This window comes from Camelina sativa, chromosome 1 (genome assembly GCF_030686135.1).
Source record: "Camelina sativa cultivar CO46 ecotype springtype chromosome 1, ASM3068613v1".
NCBI lineage: Eukaryota > Viridiplantae > Streptophyta > Magnoliopsida > Brassicales > Brassicaceae > Camelina > Camelina sativa.
In genome coordinates, this window is record NC_141880.1 from 14,194,933 (window position 1) to 14,214,508 (window position 19,576).

Consider the following 19,576-nt stretch of genomic DNA (forward strand, 5'->3'; position numbering starts at 1 on the left):
TTAGAGATTTGTTTGACTTTGGAAAGTGTTGGGGTTATCAGACCCTTAAGAACACTCCCATTGTACATACTTTGGGGGTGTATTTCTTATTTTTAATAATTAAGTGATTCAAAAATAATGTTTTAATCTGGAAATTCCACAGATCTGTGTCTCTGCGGAAAGTATTTTAGATACTCCCAGACCCGCAACCTGTCACATATCTAGAGTTTAATTTTTTTTTTTTTTTTTTTTGATTTTTTTCTTTGTCTTTTATTCAGGCCATGATTGGTAATTAGTTTTTAGATGGTTTTTGGTTTTTAGATTTTAGATTTTGAATTTTGGTTTTTGATTTCTTAATTTTTAGTTTTTGCTATTGAATTTAAAATTAATAAATAAAAAATTAAAAACTCAAAAATTAAAAATGTTTTCGTTGAAAATAATTATTTTTTACAAAAACCATAAATTATGGTTTTTAGTTTCTCTTTAAAATTGCAAGAAACCACCCAAAAACTAGTTTCTCTAAATTTAAGAGAATCTATTTTTTGAAAATTTTGAATGGTAAAAAAATAGATTTTCAAAGAATCAGAATCCAAAAACCACTTAAAATCTAGTAAACATTCAAAATCTAGTAAACATTCAAGGCCTCAGTTTCTTCTTTCTATCTCTTTCGATTCCAACAAAGCGATGAAACAAAAATCGATCAAAATCTTGTGACGACAAAGCGATGAAACACGAAGTTCTGATCTCGCGTCGACGCTTCTTCTTCCTGAGATGTTATCGACGGTTGATGAATAGACTGGAGAAAGAGATCTCGCCTCATCGTCTTCTTCTTCGATCCAAGTCTTCGACATATTGAGAAGGCTGCGAAATACAAGAGAGCCCTCACAGCTACCAAATTAGAACAGGTAATCGCAATTGCTTACCCCCCCCCCCCCCCCCCCCCCTTTCAATTTTGTTGGTTTTGTTTAGTTTTTAAGTTTCAATGATTAGTTTTGCGGAAAATATTCAAACTTGTTTTGTTGTTTGTAGGAGCAATGGATGTTCATACGAATTGGGAGTCTCGTGTATGGCCGATAACCTCAATTACCTCAAGGGAATCTACTCTGCTTCTATAGATGGAGGTAAACTATAATTTAACTCTCTTGTTTTCCTCCAAGTTTTTTACTTTTGAAGGAAATTTTATGATGAATTGATCTATATTGGTGATGATTAACCGGATTGTATATTTGGATATATAATAGGCCATATATGCTAGTTATCTCATATGTTATATATTTATTCGGTTAGTGGTAAATGCAGGATAACAACCATTATCATGAAGTGAAAGAACTAGAGAAGAGGAAAGGAGGAAGAAGAGAAGATACAGAGCTTAACATCAACCTCTGCTTCTCGGTGCCACCATCACTGCTTCTCAGAGAAGGTAACGTTACAAAGCTTTTTACAAGTTGCGGCTTAAGTTATGGTTATTTTTTAAGTCTTGTTTGTAGTATAAGAAGGTATTGATTTAGTTATGGTTATGTTTTAAGTATTGTTTGAAGTCTAGCTTTGTTGTTGACATTGATAGCTTGTTTTGTGTCAATTAAACACAATTTGGTAGGTAGTTGTAATAGTTACACACTTTTTGTTAAACACAAGTTGTTGACTCGAAAACAGGACAAGCACATGAGTAGTTAATAACTTATACAACGTACGACACATTTGTTATTTGTCTTGTGTGGGTGTTTATTTGCAGGATAGGTTATGTGTAATTTTTGTTCTGTTTATAACAGCTGTAGTTATAATTTTTGGGTCTGTATATTCGAAAAATGGTTCGGTTTATATGCAGGTAACCCGAGATCAATGGTTCTGTTCTTATAACTACAGCTAAGTGGTTCTGCTCTTCTTTTGTTTGCTTTTAATTCTTCTCTCATGTGTTGTTTGCTTATCCTCAGCAGGGGATATTCGGACTGTTCTTCCCGTGAACCTTGTGAAGTCACGTCAACACAGGAGAACGAAACGGTCTGGTCTCTCGTACATGCTCTTCCCGTGAGGACGCACAAGAGAACAAAACTGTCGGAACAAGAGAACAAAACTGTCTCTGGTCTGTGGTACATATCACGGTCTGCGTTTTCTTTCCCGTGAGGACGCACAAGGTTCCCTAAACCCGTGAACACATTTGTTCAATAAACTTGTATATATACCAAGTATGTATCGGCTACTCTTGATTGTAAAAACTCTCACATTTCAAATAAGCTCCCAATTGCAAACAATCTCTTTTCCAAATTCTTTCTCAAACAGCTACAATTTTTTTTTTTATCAAACAGCAACAACATTTTTTATCATCAATTAAAAATTTTCAAAGACCAGATTTAGATGATGAGTTTGATGAACTTTTTGATGAACACTTTGATAATCTATTTGAAGATTGCATTGATAAGTATGGCAATGAACAACAGCCAACTACTTCAAGGGGGCCAAGAGCTTTTATTGATAGAGAACGCTAGGAAGGGCATATTCTTTTATGGAATGATTATTTCAGCAAAAAAGCTACTTACTCTGAAGCTAGTTTCCGTCGTCGTTTTCGAATGAATAAGTCATTATTCAATCGTATTGTTGATGCACTATCCAATGAAGTACCATATTTCGAACAAAGAAGAGATGCTACGGGAAGGTTGGGTCTGTCTGGATTACAAAAGTGTACAACAGATTCGTATTTTGGCATATGGCTGTGCAGCTGATGTGGTGGATGAATACCTCTGCCTAGTAGATAGCACCGCAATGCTATGCTTGGAAATTTTTTTGGAGGGAATTATATATTTGTTTCAGGATACGTACCTATGAAGACCTACAGCAGAGGATCTCCAACGATTACTCAATCAAGGAGAGGCATGCGGATTTCCCGGGATGATAGGAAGCATTGATTGTATGCATTGGGAATAGAAGAATTGTCCAACAGCTTGGAAAGGACAATATTCTCGTGGATCTGGAAAACCTACAATCGTGTTAGAGGTTGTGGCGTCGCAAGATCTCTGGATTTGGCATGCATTTTTTGGTCCTCCAGATACTTTAAATGATATCAATGTTCTTGACCGTTCACCAGTTTTTGATGACATCTTAGAAGGTCGAGCTCCGAGAGTAGATTACTTTGTCAATGGACGACATTACAATATGGCTTACTACCTCACTGATGGTATATATCCGAAATGGGAAACATTCATCCAATCAATTTCACTTCCACAAAACCCGAAAGCATCATTATTTCCTCAATGTCAAGAAGCTGCCCAAAAAGATGTCGAACGTGCTTTTGGAGTCTTACAAGCTCGTTTTGCGATTGTTATAAATCCTGCACTTTTTTGGATAAGGCAATAATAGGAAAGATAATGTGAGCATGTATCATATTGCACAATATGATAGTAGAAGATAAACGAGATGGATACAATCTGTACAATGTAGCAGAATTCTATCAAGGAGAAGGAAGCGACACTTCACATGTCAATTTAGCATATTCCACATATAGGATTAATAATCTCACCAATATGATGGGCGCTTGGAATCAAGTTCATGATACAACGATACATCGACGACTGAAAGCTGATTTGGTTGAACATATCTGGCATAACTTTGGCACAACTCAGGATTAGACCGATGCTAATTACGTTTTTTTATAATGCTTTCATATGTTTCTATCATTCTATGGTTTTTTTATTAATTATTGTTTTCACTTTTAAGTTTTTTTTTGTTTTTGAGATTGTAATATATGTTTAAAAGTTTTTTTAATGTAATATATTTGATTTTTTAACAAACAATTATAACAGTATAAAATATACTTTAAACACATTTTTAATAAAAAAAAATTAGACACCCTAAGATGACTAATGGAAGGAGTAAGGACAACAAATAAAAACAAAGGTTTAAAGATCTAAACATAAGTTACTATTATTTTTAATATTATTAAAAGATACAGATGTATCTGCAATGGCCATGCTCTTAACAATCCTCAAAATCAAGTGTTGGGGCGACCTATTATCGAATTTAACGGCGAGATTAACCAAGCTTCTAAAACGCCGTCGTAATCAAGCTTCAACAGCGGACCTGTTGTTCTCTTCTCCGGACTCCTCGTCTCCTCCGTAGTAGTAGTCAGGGGCGGATCTATGTAGTGATGGGGTGGGGCACGTGCCCCATGCTACTTGTTAAAAATTGTCTAATACATTTGGTTAGTTTAGTTACACAGTTTAATTGTTACCTAGGTGCCCCATGCATCTTTTTTGGTGAGGAGTTCCAATCCTGACTTTCATCTTTTTTTTGTTGCCTTTTTTCCTACAACCAATGTTATTTTTGTTATGTTTACTTACATGTTAATATTTTTTTCTACTCTAAATTATACTTACATTTAAATAGTTAATTAGTATAATATATATTGTTGAAATCTATCTAAATAAAGGATTTTTTACTAAAATTAATCATATGAATTCAAAAATAATACATAATATAACTCTTGCATGTAACTTCTAAACATTTCTACAATTTTATATTTTAGTTTTTAAGATTTTAAATGTAGATTTGGACTCTTCATTGTTGGACCTTCGATTTGATATACTATTTATCAATATTTTACAAAATTTATTGTGATTACGAAAGGTTATATTGATTATTATTTATGATTTTTCAAATTTTTTTGTACGTTTTTTAGAGTTAGAGAATAAAGTTGCAAAGAAATAATTATTTAAAAGGTTAATATACTGCACAAAATCTTTATATAATAAATGTTTAGATATAATTTTCATTTAAATATATGTAATGTGCAATTGAATATATTATAAAACCAACTAAAATAGATTTTAAATATACAAAAATATAGAAAATTAAATTTGTTTAATATTTTATAATATAAATTTAATTTATTAATTATTAAATAATTTGTGCCCCACATCAAATTTATTTCTGGATCCGCCGCTCGTAGTAGTCTTCTTCTTCTTAGTCTTCTTGCTCTTCTCGCTTCCTAACCCAAGCCCTAGTGGTTGTTTGATTCCGTTATTAGAGCTTTCGTTCCACGAATTGATCATCATCATCTGTTGTTGTTCTAATTTAGAGCATTTGGTAAGACACTCGTACTAATATTATATCACTGTTTTATTATATGTTAATTTTATAACTAAACTCTAAAAACAAATTTTCCCTATATGTTCCATCATTTTTCTACTAAAAGGTGTCACACAAAGCTACCATATATATAAATTTTTATCACATACTATACACTCTTCTCTTATATACTTGATGATTTGTTGTAATCACACTTCGTCCCCTGTGGTCTTGCTGATTGCTTTGTTCAATGGTGGAATAGGAACATCTTTAATCAATAGACTTTGAAAGAATCCGACCAACTGCGCATGGAAAACATCTTTGTCGATCATAATACATATACAATTAATCAAATAAAAGTTATTGTTGATGGATGAGATAGCCACACGTACCGAGGACAAGGAGACGCAAAGAAGGCTGAACCCAGGGAAATAAAACGGTGCATTTTCCGAAAGAAACAAGGCTATATACATAAAACCAATATTTTAAATGTGTCAAAAGACATGAATGGAACTTTAGTAGTAGTTTATATTCTTACGGCCTTACAAACCTGTCAATGGACTGAATACAAATGGCCCACAGACTTTGCCAAATGACCTCACTCCAGATATGCATCCTTGCACCTTTCCCTACAGCAATTCAAATAATAGTCTGTGTTCTTTTGTTTTTGTTCGAATGCTAATACAAGAAATCCAGTATTCAATCTTTACTAGCTTTTACCTGCTCACCAGGTCCGACCTGTCTTGAGGCAATACCACAAACCTGCATCCGAAAATGTTTAAACTAATTTAAAATTTATAGAATTATAATTGTAAACCAATTTGACGATGCATGCATGAGTCCATATTTATTATATAGACCACTCTCATTGCCAATATCTCTATGTCTTATTTTATTTCTGATGTTGGATATTATTCCACGTACATTATATATTATATACTATTCCTAGTACATTATATATTACACAAAGGTCTTATTTCATTTCGATGTAAGATTACTCAAAAAATTGAAGTAGCAGTCTAGAGCGTTAATGACTAATTAAATAAAAATGTCTTACTGACGGCATCACAAACAAGGCTCCAGGTACAAAGATAGTGGTTAAATATGGAACCTGCATGTGAAATCGAAAACAAAAAACAAAAGCAAATCAAATTGATATGGAACTTTGAATCAGGTCCCTAGTTATGATTGACTCACCCATGGTGCCCAAGAAATGCTGACAATGGCCATCTGCATCCCAAACCCCAATATGAACCATGTCAATACTTTTATATAACAAAGATCAATTAATTATTTAAGGTATCAATCATAAAAATATATGTAAGAAAAAACATTATGCTTACGTTTATGAATTCCATAAAAAGTCCTGTAGATAAAAGCTTGCGTTCTCCAATGGCAGATGCAAATCTTGGTAGTACAAACAGCTGAGAAACATTAAGCAATATTTAATTAGAAATACTATGTTCATATAATCACTCGTAATCATTGCAAAAAAAATATAATCACTCGTAATCTATTTACTTGAGAGATAGATCCAACGATGGTAACCAACAGCAAGAGATCAGCAAACTGTTTCTTGTCAAATCCAAAACGTGCTTTCAAAAAGTACTGCATAGTTAAAAAAAAAAAAAATTATTACGTATTAGTTCAATAATATAAAAAATATACGTAAAATAAAGAGTAGATAATATATGAGCTAAACCAAGAAAGCAGACTCCATTCCACTATCTGAGAAACTGCTGAAGAATGTAACAACCAATGCTTGTACGAATATGGTGCTGCATGCATTAATAAACCCCATATCCATGATTTACCATAAGAATACATGCATGAAGTAAGTAAATTATGTACAAATGCGTATAAAATATACCTAGTCTTCATCAAGCTGATCATATCTTTCAATGAAGAATACTTCTTGTGAAAGACACGTGTTTTAATGGGTGTCTCGTTCAGAATCGGCTCTGCTAAACTTCCGACATCTTGATCATGCGTACCATGATTATGATCATCATCTTCTTCAACGTTGAGCCTTTCCTTTAGGAAAACTCTCATGTACACCAGACCAACGAGAAATGATATAGCAGAAAACTAATTACTCCCAAAAAATATATTATTACTTGAGAACATAAAATTCTAATGAGTTAATTTATATAGAGTGAATATACATAAAAGTACCTGAAAAACCAAAGCTATGGGTAGAAAACGAGCAACTAATGTTCCGAAAAGTCCTGAGATTGTTTTGATACCAGCTAAAATACCAAATGCTGATATTCTTCTACTGCCGTGAATATTTTCTGCCTGAATTATTTCATTTAGTTAAATAAAGTAATCTGATAGAAATGTTATATATTTTATTATAACGACTAAGAAATTATTAAATTGTACCACATAAGCATAAGCGAGGCAGTCAACAGTGCCTTCGCATACCATAGCGGTCAGAATCTTGCTTATATAAAACACATAGAAGAATTTTGTATCCCTTCTGTACGCTAAAATTACTGCCAAAATAAAATATTAGAATTATTTTGTTTTGACAGTATTATAAAAAGTAAGACGAAAAATCCTATGGTATACATACTTAATACAATTTTCTTTGGGTAATTAGTACAACAAATAAATAGTTTTTTCTATAGTAGTTATGCATTTGACATTTGTCTATAAAAATTGGCAAATTATAGATCAGGATTATGTCATCTATTAACCCTTTAAGGCTAGATGAATTATTTAACCTCTTTGGTTGAAAAAGAATTATGTCAAAAAAGTGTCACACGTGTGAGGAATTAGTACCATTCCTAGTTTGATGTTTATGTTTCTTATTCAACTTTACATTCATCCTTCTACTATTTGTATGCATTATGTTGGAACTCCGAATCTATCACATTCACATCTATAGTTGAATTCATTCTTGTCTTTAATTTATGGCTCACTTGTGGAAAGATTATATATAGGCAAGAAGATAATATAAGCTTGTTAAATATATGAAAGAGGGAGATATAATTAGAGAAAATTAAATCTGTTATGCAGGCAAGATAATAAGTTTTAGAAAGAAAAGGTTGTACATGCTAAGTTACATCACTTGTTGCCCTTAACTGTAATTATTTAGCTTTAAGCTTTAATTGATAAATGTGCGACCATTGGAACAAAAAGCACTGGCAACTTATGTGACTCATGAGCGTTAGGATTGAACATCACGCAAATCCACTAAACTGTTTTCGTGTAAAATACAAAACATAATTGTTTAAGATGATTAAGCTTTGTTTGTAATTTTGATTCGAAACCGTTAACTTCCAATGTCGTCTAAAAGAAAAAGAAAAAAAAAACCATTAACTTCTAATATTTTTTTTTCCTCAATTTTAAGATTGGAAAAAAATATTTTGAATTCAGTTAAAAATCGTTAGATAAAATCGCTATAGATCGATTTGCTTTTTGTGTTGGCTTTAAACTAGTGGTATTTGTGAGGTGAACACTAGTGGTGGGGAAAATGACAATACAGAGGGGCATGCGCGTATGGTGAAGTGGGGTTAAAGCATCTTTGCTTTCCAATTAAAGAATATTACATTGACGTACACATATCATACACTTTTGGGTTGTTTTATCGAGTTAATATTGTTAGTGAGTTGTTTTCTTTACGTCAGTCAGTTAGTGACTCCCACAAATAAAAAGTAACAAAAACAAAAACAAAAACAAAAGAGAGACAACAAAAGAAAAAGAAAACGGACCAGGAGGAACAATGGAGAGACACATAGGAAGTGTGAGGATTGTTTTGATCCCATATCTGTCTGATAGATTTCCAATTACCGGCATCATTATCATCGTCCCCATCCCTATTGCCTTCATTTATTAGTTCTCATCATTAGCACACACAAAAAAAGTCATCAACATTATAACATGCATGTAATAGTTAAAAAAAAAAAAAAAAATCATGTAGTCTCTTTCTGTAAGATAATACTTCAAAGTAATATGTTAATTTGAATAATACGGTGTTACATCTTCTAAACAAAAATATTGAATGAGAGAAGAATCGTAATTAAATAAAATTTGCTTAAATACTTTAAGGGAAAAGTTTTCCCTTCCTAATTTTTATCACCCGAAAATGATATTTTACTCTCTATCAGCTGGATTTTTTTATTCCAATATTTTTTTGTCTTTTGTTTATGATGTGTGAAACATGGAAGAATGCAGAGTAAGATCAATTTAGAAAGAAAAATTACTCTATGATAAGCACCTAAGAAACCAGTCAAAGCTTTAGTTTCAAATATGAAAGAGAATATGTATTCTTTAAAATATTTAGGATGGAAAAAAAATTCAAAGCCCATGCATCTGAGCAATAGTGTCTCAGTTTCAAGTTTAGAGCCAGACATTTGGAAGACACTAAATGTGTATAAATGTGTAAGTAAAGGTTTTTTACCACTTGTTGGAAACCAGTGAGGTAAACGGCCAGAGAACATGAGTCGCCTGGACCGGAGCACACGGCAGCAACGGTGACGTCGGTAATGACAGGTACTACCATGAATCCGGCGAAGCCAGAAAGGAAGACTGTCGTCAACATGTGTCTCAGCCCTCCAATTTCATTCTCCATCAACAATACCTTATGTTTGCCGACTTCTCAATTCAAAAAGAACCAAAAAAAAAACAACACAAAGTGTTTAAAAAAAAAAGAGAAAGCTTATTTGAAAAGACTCAAAGAGTAGTATGTTATGTTTTCACCTGCGGATATTTTTTCTCAGTCTATACATTCTTTAATTGTTTTAAAATCCAATTAAAGCACGAGATCACATCAGACTTTTGAGGACTTTTTGGTATTTTCTGGCCGACTTGATCAATTAGTCACCATTTTTAAAGTATTACAGTTAATTACACATTACTAATTATGTAACATGTTGTAATAACTACGATCGACATGAAGTTAAGGCTATGAAATTTTTGTAGTAGTTCACGTTTCTGTCTGCACTAAAGAAATATATATATCTAGACCATTACGAAATTAAAACAAACAAACCATAAATAATTTTATCACGATATATAAGTAACCAACAGTATGTAACAATTAATCTATCGAAACAGGTTGAACTATTGTGGTTAGTATTGATTGACCAAGCAAAAGGTACAGTGCATTAGCATATCAACGACTACAAAAATAGTGAATTTGCAAAAGTATTTCTGCAGTAGAACTGCGATAACTTAATTTTTTATATGGTGGTTGCCAAAAAAAAAAAAAAAAAAAAAATTTATATGGCAGGTAACGCAGTTTAATAATAGTACAAGAAGCTACAAACCCATCGAAAGGTTTGTCGACCATATATCTTTAATTAGATTTTTGTATTGTCGCAATAATGTGCGAGTTTTAAAACAGTGGCACCGTTAGAAATGGTACCAAACAAGCTGTCTATAGATTTGTCAACTAGTTTTCTTATAGAATTAAATGGAACAGATAAAATATCCAATTTAATAGCTGCATATAATTAGCTATCTACTCAAATTTAAAGCAAATATTAATGCATATCCAAATCCCAATAGAGACTCTTCCTTTTGTTTTTTTGTGTTGTGTTTTCTGTTGTACAAAGTCCATGCATCTCGACATGCATTGAGTGGGGGATTAGGGTAGAAAATTATATGGGGCACCAATCGTAATTTAGCTAGAGATTTTTTTTACAACAAAAAAAATTGAGAAAAACAATAAAATGAAAAACAATTATAGATGAAAGTACGGATTACACCCTGTAAAATTGTTAGATCCACCCTTTCGATCTTGATTAATGACTAATCTCCGCCTATCATTGATTATCTAATTATGTTTTTCTAATTTTATTGTAACTTGTTTAATCCGATTACTTTCCGCTTAATTTTTTGTATATGAATTATTTTTGGAGCCAAATATAAATTGATTTTTTTTTGTTATTTAGACATTTAAATTAAGAGTTTCTGATCTTTTACACTAACTAATGTATAAAATTTTAATAAAAATCATAAAATTTTATATTAAAATTACTTTTTATGTGTTTATCATAAATTGAAAGACAATACTATAGTTTTATACTTTATGAGATGATTTTCTTTAACATAAATAGATTATACATATATTTAGTACTATATATTTTTATTTTTTATTAATTTAATAAAATAACCCTAAAACTAGTCCCGATTAATCTCTGTTTAATCTCCATTTTTTTTGCTAGATGTTAGGCCTATCTCGGCTATCTGACTAGTGCCTAGCGATTTTTAAAACAAAATCAAATCCTTCACCAATGATATAATATATATGAGCTAAGTGAAATTATTGTAAAGCCTCTCATTTGAACTGTTTTAATAAATAAGTGTCTGACACGTGTCTTACTTCTGTCACACGTAGATCCGCCCTTATATGCATTTACCATTTCTTGGCATTTCAAAACAATAAAATACTATCTTGATAGTTGATATCACTCACATGTTCACCACCACGTCTACAAATTAGGTACACTATTTTTTTAGAAAAACATGTTGTAAAAATGATATGAAAAACCTTTTAAGAACGTTTCTATTATTATAAGACCATTTAGCAAAAAAATAAAAAAGAATAAAACGAAACTCTTACTAAATGTCAATTAAAATTTGTAAAACTCCACCGATATTGAGAAGAAAAAAACTGTAATACCTCGACTACTGCCATCTTTCAGTAGGCTTTATGTTTATTTCCGGCCCATAAGTCTATTTCGTTTAATAGATCTCACGTCTTTTCACTAGGCCCGTGTGCCTATCCATATTCGACGATCGGTTTGCTACGTCTGAGAGGCTTTAAAGACTTGTTACCATCCCTATAAATCACCACATAATATTTTCCTGTGTTTTATACTCACTCGCACAGTTCCGACAGTCACTTCCCGGAAGGTCATCCATCCTATGACTACTCCAGCATAAACACGCTTAACTGTGGAGTTCTCTTAGGATCCTTGACCGAAAAGATAAGTGCACTTTGGTGATATAGGAGGCCAAATCAATTCTTATAAAACTCTTCGCAAGTTTCTGAAACTGGGGTGTCACAATTCATCCCCACTAACAGATCACAACGTCCTCGTTGCATACCAAGACCGTCACCCCCGATGGTGTAAGCCCACTTGACTCCACACTCGTCTGGGTTCGGCTTTGATACCACTTGTAATGCCCCGACCTTCACCTCTTAGTGGACCCCATATACACTCCCAGTCCACAGGCCTAGTTAGAGGACGTGAGGCCCATTAAGAAAGGTAAGCCCGTAGACTTGGAGTGTACATGGAGTCCACTGAGTGGTGACGGTCGAGGCGTTAAAAACATCCAATCAAAATATTATACAAAGAGCTTAAATCAACAAGGCATAAACAGGGACAATAATTGTTAGAAAAACTTGAGATCAGAACGTATAACCTGTAGCAATGATCCCACAGTCTATACTCGACTTCTTGTCCTGCAGTTAACAATAAAAAAAACTCAATCTAATCTAGAAGTGGAACTCTCAATTCCAAGAGTCAGCAAACAGCATCTCTCACAAATTTTAGAAACTAAAACATATATCATAGCCACTGCCATCTCATTGCCTCAACAAGTTTATTTTGCCAAATTTTGGATAGTAACTCGGAATCGTTGACTAAAATAGAAAATAAGAATGAATAGAGAAACCACAAAATCCAGTAAATTCCCAATCAGCAAAGCTATACTCACGGTTTAAGCCATGCCTTACATTATCAGTTTTTCACCATCAAGATGATAACAAAGCTTCATATAATTTGTCGATTAATTTTCTCAACAGGAAAAGATTGAGAATCACAGAGATTTGTTGTATGTATTGAGCCTTGATTATGTGAAATGAGAATTGTTGAATGTATCACCCTGTTTCACAATGAGAAACCAAAATTAGATATTCAAAGAAGAAACATGAGCAACAAGATACAAGTCACTTTCAATAGATATTGAACTCATGAAATATATCATCTTACAACTCCACACAAAATCTAAAAGGCATGTCATCACTTCTAATCAACAAGTTCTTACAATAGCAAGTCTGATAAGTGATAAGAAAATAATCAAGTCTTAAAATCAAAAGCAAATTGGACCTGAAACCGTGCGACGACCCGACGAAGAGAGATCAAGCTACTACTTTGCAAAATATAATTGAGAAGAAGGGAAGCCGCCATTGACGAGTTCATAAGAGATTGTAAACTAAGAGGGATGAAAGATGTCACAAACAAATCAATACCGAGCAAGGTTCTCTCACGAAAAAGAGTTGAGCTTAAGAGAAGGCTAAAGGTTGAAACCAACTGATACATACAAGAGCAGCGCCCTATCTACCCAAAGAACATTCCAAACCGAAGTTGGTCATATCTCTACCCTTCATCATAAACTTCATCTCAAACCCATTCTTTCATTCTTTAGACTTGGTCTTAGGAGGAGTTCACTTCTTATCATTCTAGCGGATTGGGAAATCTTTACTATCAATAAGGTTCTTTTTCTTGTCTTCTAAGGACTCTAGACATTTTAAACATTTTGCTTTCTTTTCTTTGTCTAATCATTTCGTTTTATGCCCATAACCAATAACTCATTATTTCGCTCAACCCAAATCCTTTACTAGACTTGTAAACCTTGAAAACACATCCCCCTCCTAAAAAGTTTCTACCCTTAACTTTCTTTTTACTCTTCGCTTTTCTGCACAAATCCATACCCAATGCCCAAAGTCGAGTTCTCACCTAGTCCTACTAGTCCGGATAACGCGAACTAGAACTACACAGGATCCTACTCTTGTCGGTTAGAACCTAACACTTTCTAACAAGCTCAACTCGGAAAAAGGCCTGACACTCAAGAATACAATTGGCTTGAAAGAAGGGTTGGTTAATGTTGCGGGGAACTGTTCCAAAGATGGGAATCAGCTACTTAGATTAACAAGGGTGGTAAAAAGGAGAAAGATAATCCAAGCATGTATGTGGTATCCATGAGTTCAATTACAATGCATAACAGGATAATTGCAAGCCAGGATTAGGTTCATGTAGATAGGGAATGATATCAATTCAAAACATGCTTCAATCTTACAATTTCAAGTTCAATCAACATGCATCAAAGAACTAATAACAAGGGCCTTGATCCTATCCTATTGAATTCAGCATGCTACCAAGGTTAACAATCATCATCAACCCCTATGCTAAATGCAACAACCCTATATGAATGACACTACACTCAATCATAATATGCAAGTGCAAGCTACATGAACACACTCGGTTTTTTGTCGAAATTTTCGAATTTTGTTTTTCATTTTTTTTGGTTTTTCTATGCAAAGAAATGAATGCAGACTCAAACATGATATGATACAAAAATATGAAATAAGAATCACAGAACACAACATCAAATACATCATCTCAAACCCTCCCCCAAACTTAAATTACACAGTCTCCTGTGTAAGAAAAATTTGCAGAAGGATTTGAGAATCACAATAGAAACAATGCAGGAATGAAATGGTATATAAAAAGGAAGGTAGGAGTACCTCAGTAGTCGAAGAAGGAGTCGGTGCTCGCCCAAGGAGGAGCGTTGTACTGTCTTTGTCCCTCGCCTTGATCCGGATCTGCGGGAGTGACCTCAACTGTTTGCGTGTTCTGAATTGTATTCGGCTGGTCATCGCACTGTATGTTGTCGACTCTAGACTCACCATGGTCCGATACTACCACCTCGGTAGGCTGATGATCGTCTTGATGTTCGACCTGCTGCTCAACCTCCTGCATACCCTGATAATCACCTTGACCTTCATCTCGCTGGTCAACCTCTTGCTCAGATTGAGCTGCGGGACGACGTGCTGATCGCCAACTAGAAGAGGCTCTGGAACCTTGCGAACCGCGTCTCTGTCTCTACCTAGACTCGTGTGACGAGTGGCGTGAAGGAACGGGTAAGGGCTGGCGCTCCCGAGGTACATATGAAGATTGACGTGATGGACAGGGATTCGGAGAAGGTGTTCGCGCTAGGGTCGCGGAAGGGCGTCCTGACATTGGTCTAGTGTCCTCAGGGATAGACCTAGGGATAGCGGTTGTGGAAGTCGAGCAGCTAAACTTGCGCATGAAGCTCTTGATAGTCTTGGTGAAGCTGCTGAGCGCCTTGTCTCTGGCCTTTTCCATCGCTGAAGTTGGTTGAGGCGTTGATGAGCTGCTCTGACCCCCTTAGCCATTCTCGGGTTTGAGTACTCCTCGAAGTAGAACTATTTTGGGCGGTACTCCTCGGTGTCTTCCTCCATTGGCTTAGCCTCTGCTTCCGCAACGTCTACATGCTCCTCCTCAGCTTCATAATTGTATAGGGTATCCGCGGGACGGATGAACTCGATATGCTCACCCCCTAAGATCGTAGTTAACTCGATGCGAGGGAGGAGTAATCTCGAAGGACCGACAGCAGGATGCACAAACTTGTAGAGCAACCGTCCATGCCTAAGACCCCAATCCAAAGTGCGTAGCTGTCGCAGGTTGTTGATGTCTATCCAACGTGGTGGGTGCGACTCAGAGTGTAGGGGAACACCAGCAGCCTCAAGGAACCAAGTCACTACGCCTCCCATGCATAGCACTCTGGGAGTGTGGTTGCTGCTGAGCCTCGAGACCCAGTTCTTGTATGACATCAGGTAGTTGATAAGGTAGAGCGAGACAGAAGTGTTAGGTATGTCACCTTGCATCGCGGTGCAATCCATGGCAGTGAATGAGAGTCCCTTAAGCGCGAGATTAATCATCTCAAGCTCTCCGTTCGTCATGTATCCCTTGATCTCCTTGGCGTAGAATGCATTCGAAACTGCCTTTTGGAAGTAACGCAACACTGGGCTTCGCAGGTTCAACGCTTTTGTCTTCGATGAAGTGAATGTGGGCATGCTCTCAATTGTTGCCCAGAGTTCGGCTATCTCAGTCTGCTCAAATTGCGGCGTAATCCCCGTTCCGCTGGGAAATCCAAGCATCTCTTCGACGGTTCTGAGGGTGAGAGTGTAGAATTGGCCTTGGACGCAAAATGTAATGTAACCCATACCTCCATCAGACATCATTCCCGGCTCATCCGCATATAAGTGCATCTCCAGAGTGCAGAGGAACTGAATTGTCTCCTCCCTGTATCCATTCTTGGGTGTGTTCATGATTCTCTCCAGATGGCACCGCCTAAACAAATATTGAACATCCTCTGCAATCCCAAAAGCTGCATCGTCTCCACATGGGGATACCTTGTGCCATCGAATTCCAACTGCTGGAACAGCTCGTAGTATTCCTTGGGAGTTAGTTTCGTCTCAGCGCTCTTCCGTGAGACCGATTTTCTCGGAGCTTGTTCTGAACACAACGCAGGTTCCTCCTGTTCGTAATCACTCCCCTCCTCCTTTGAGTTTGAAGCTCGTGCCGGCCTCTTTCGGTGACTCTTGCTCTTAGAGAGTGGTTTGTCTGGTCTGCTTGACCCAGTGCCTTGCGTAGGCGGCTTAGAAGTAGCAACACGTCCTGGTACTTCACTACCATACTTATCATACATCTCATCCCAAAAATTGTCAGACATTGTAGAGGGATTGACGAGAGTGAGTATGGATCGATCGAGATTTTTGCAGTGGCTTGATCACGGGGATGGTCGATTGACGGAGTGACGACGGTGGCGCGAATGATAGTGGCTCGATCAGATTTTGCGAGATGGGCTCGAGCGGGATGTAAGCTGGATCGAGCAATGGTTGGACCAGCGAGAACGGCTTGGCTCGATCGAGGTTTCAGCGATGTTGGCTCGAGCGAGACAGTAGAGTGAGATGGCGCGAACGGATTTAGACAGTAGCTCGAACGAAACAGTTGGACCGCGTAGACGTGCTTCTCAAACGAGGAAGTGTGGCGGCTCGAGCGGTTGCAGAATAGGTCGGCTCAAGCGGTTTTGGACCAGCGAGAATAGCTTGGCTCGAACGAGGGTAGCAGTTGACGGCTTGAACGAAAGTTGAGCGTGTCTCGCGCGTGTGGCTTGATCGGGTCTTGTAGGACTCGACGGAATGGTTCGATACGGACACGGCTCAATCAAGCTTGAAGACTGGCTCGAGCGAGACGGTTCAAGAGGGACTGTATGGCTCGAGTGAATTAGTAACACGGAACAAGTTGACGGAGCGGGCTCAAGAGGAGGTGTGTCGGATCGATTGAGAACTGGTGAAGCGAGTTAGGTGAGGAGAGAGGGTAAGGTGAGGGTTTGTTTGTTTTGTGGAAGTGAAGGGTGAGGGAGAGTGTTGATTAAATAATGGGGATGGTGAAGATGTCGTGCAAGTGGGAGAAGAAAGAAAGAGTGCAAGTGGGAGAAGAAAGAAAGAGTGCAAGTGGGGAAATGTGGGAGGATAGGACACAAAGGTGATGTTTCTGGTCATAGGGAGCAAGGAGGGGAGAGGGTGAGGTGATGGGAGAGATATCACGTGGGAGTGAGGTGGCAAAAAAAAATAGTAATGAAGATTCACTCTCCTAAATTTTCTTTTGTTCCCACATAAAACCAACACACTCTGACTTCTTCTTTTAACTGCACAATTTTTTTTTTTTTTGCTTAGACTCCTTTCTGTAGACTCCTGATCACAAAAAAACCAAAAAAACAAAAATCAAAAACATAAGGATCTTAAAACGAAAAATATTTAAACTGATACCTTTGGGACTTCCTCCCAAGTGAGCTTGTTTAAAGTCCCTATCTTGACTTTGCAGCTTTTAGGCTTTTGGGGGTTCATGGAGGAGCACAGAAGACCCTTCTGGTTGGACATGGTCAACTAAATACTTTTTTACTCTTTGGCCGTTTATAGTGAATTTACTGCCATCCTTGTTCAGAAGAGTGATGGCTCCAAATGGCAGAATGTCTTTGACTGTAAAAGTTCCAGACCACCTAGACTTAAGCTTTCAAGGAAATAACTTAAGTCTGGAATTGAACAGCAAAACCTGATCTCCAGCCTTGAGCTCCTTGACAATAATCCTCTTGTCATGAAAATTCTTTGTCCTTTCCTTGTAAATCTTGGAACTCACATAAGCATCAAGTCTTATTTCTTCCAACTCATAGATGTCTAGAGTTCTCTTAGCCTGAGCAGTATCAATATCCAAGTTCAGCAACTTGATAGCCCAAAGAGCCTTGTACTCAACCTCTACAGGGAGATGACATGCTTTACCATAGATCAATTGAAATGGTGTTTGTCCTATTGGCGTCTTGAACGTTGTTCTGTACGCCCAGAGAGTCTCGTCCATCTTGGCAGACCAATCTTTCTTTGAAACTCCTACAATTCTTGACAAGATCCCCTTGATTTGTTTATTCGAGACTTTAACCTGTCCGCTGGTCTGAGGATGATACGCAGTAGATACCTTGTGCTTGACCCCATACTTTCTCAACATACTCTCAAATACCTTGTTGACTAAGTGAGAACCATCATCACTTATCACTGCTCTGGGTATCCCATACCTTGGAAATATTATACTTTTGAATAGTTTCAGAACAACCTTGTGATCATTGGTAGGACTGGCAATGGCTTCGACCCACTTGGAAACATAATCAACTACTACCAGAATGTAGACATTATTCCAATTAGATGGAGGGTTGAAAGGTCCCATGAAGTCTATTCCCCAAACATCAAATATCTCTACTTCCAGGATCGGATTCTGGGGCATCTCGTTCCTCCTTGTGATGTTGCCCATCCTCTGACAAGCATCACACTTGGTGATGAAACCGTGAGTGTCTTTCAACAAGGTTGGCCACCAGAGACCCGCTTGGGGAACTTTCTGAGCTGTCTTGAATGTGGCGAAATGGCCTCCATAGGTGAAACCGTGACAGTGCTCAAGCACTCCCTGCACTTCCCCTTCTGCTATGCATCTTCTGAACAGACCGTCAGAACCTCTCTTGTACAGATAGGGTTCATCCTAGAAGTAGTGGTTGACCTCTCTGAGAAGCTTCTTCTTCTTGTAAGGATCCATGTCATTAGGAACTTCTCCACAGACCTTGTAATTCACGACATCTGCATACCATGGTGCCATGCATTTGATTTTCAGGTTGTCAAGCTTTGTGTCATGCATCTGCTCGCAAACCTGGGTGACCAGAAGTTGTTCCTCAGGCATTGAGTCATCAATTGCAACAGCATCTCCAATCCTCATTCTTGACAAGTGATCTGCAACTCCGTTTTCTATGCCTTTCTTGTCAACTATCTCCATGTCAAACTCCTGAAGTAGCAAAATCCATCTCAGCAGTCTCGGCTTGGTATCATTCTTTGAATAGATGTGTCTCAAAGCAGCATGGTGGGTATACACTATGACCTTCGAACCCACAAGGTAACTCCTGAATTTTTCGAATGCAAACACAACTGCTAGGATCTCCTTCTCTGTGGTTGCATACCTTCCTTGAGCCTCATCCAGGGTGCGACTTGCGTAGTAGATAACATGGAGCTTCTTGTCAATACGCTGTCCGAGAACAGCTCCAAATGCGAAGTCTGAAGCATTACACATGATCTCAAAAGGGTGATCCCAATTCGGAGCTTGTACTATTGGAGCTGAAACCAAGGCCTCCTTGATCCTGCTGAAAGAATCTAAGCATGCTGCATCAAATTCGAACTCCACCTCCT

At 36.8% G+C, this 19,576-nt stretch overlaps 2 protein-coding genes and 1 long non-coding RNA gene across 13 annotated transcripts; 2 read left to right on the top strand and 1 right to left on the bottom strand.

Annotated features, from left to right (window-relative positions):
* Positions 1-439: 439 nt before the first annotated feature.
* Positions 440-2,241, top strand: LOC104791547 (uncharacterized). 4 transcript variants are annotated; one of them, XR_768923.3, is made up of 4 exons: positions 440-884; positions 1,009-1,100; positions 1,279-1,399; positions 1,911-2,241. It is a non-coding gene; the product is annotated as an uncharacterized LOC104791547 (long non-coding RNA). The 4 variants fall into 4 exon arrangements; XR_768922.3 differs by having other exon boundaries at positions 471-884; positions 1,914-2,241; XR_015562003.1 differs by having other exon boundaries at positions 607-884; positions 1,267-1,399; positions 1,914-2,241.
* A 345-nt stretch (positions 2,242-2,586) lies between these two features.
* On the top strand, positions 2,587-3,599 carry LOC147949915 (uncharacterized). Its single transcript, XM_087511356.1, has 3 exons — positions 2,587-2,721; positions 2,899-3,148; positions 3,373-3,599. Exons 1-3 carry the CDS (start codon positions 2,587-2,589, stop codon positions 3,597-3,599), a joined length of 612 nt encoding a protein of 203 aa, XP_087367482.1.
* Positions 3,600-5,051: 1,452 nt separating this feature from the next.
* LOC104791560 (uncharacterized) lies at positions 5,052-10,299 on the bottom strand. 8 transcript variants are annotated; one of them, XR_015562012.1, is made up of 15 exons: positions 9,745-9,967; positions 9,446-9,639; positions 8,757-8,868; positions 7,423-7,535; positions 7,213-7,335; positions 6,908-7,125; positions 6,740-6,815; positions 6,559-6,645; positions 6,381-6,461; positions 6,235-6,267; positions 6,099-6,148; positions 5,758-5,799; positions 5,588-5,666; positions 5,430-5,500; positions 5,052-5,339 (listed from the first exon to the last, which is right to left on the bottom strand). XR_015562012.1 is itself a non-coding variant. In XM_087458634.1 (15 exons), the coding sequence occupies exons 2-15, from the start codon at positions 9,614-9,616 to the stop codon at positions 5,247-5,249; spliced, it is 1,353 nt and encodes a 450-aa protein (XP_087314760.1). In that variant the 5' UTR covers positions 9,617-9,639; positions 9,745-10,299; the 3' UTR covers positions 5,052-5,246. The 8 variants fall into 8 exon arrangements, 5 of the variants coding, with proteins under 5 accessions (XP_087314760.1, XP_087314768.1, XP_010515782.1 ...); XM_087458634.1 differs by having other exon boundaries at positions 6,095-6,148; positions 9,745-10,299; XR_015562011.1 differs by having other exon boundaries at positions 9,446-9,771.
* Between the last annotated feature and the right edge of the window lie 9,277 nt (positions 10,300-19,576).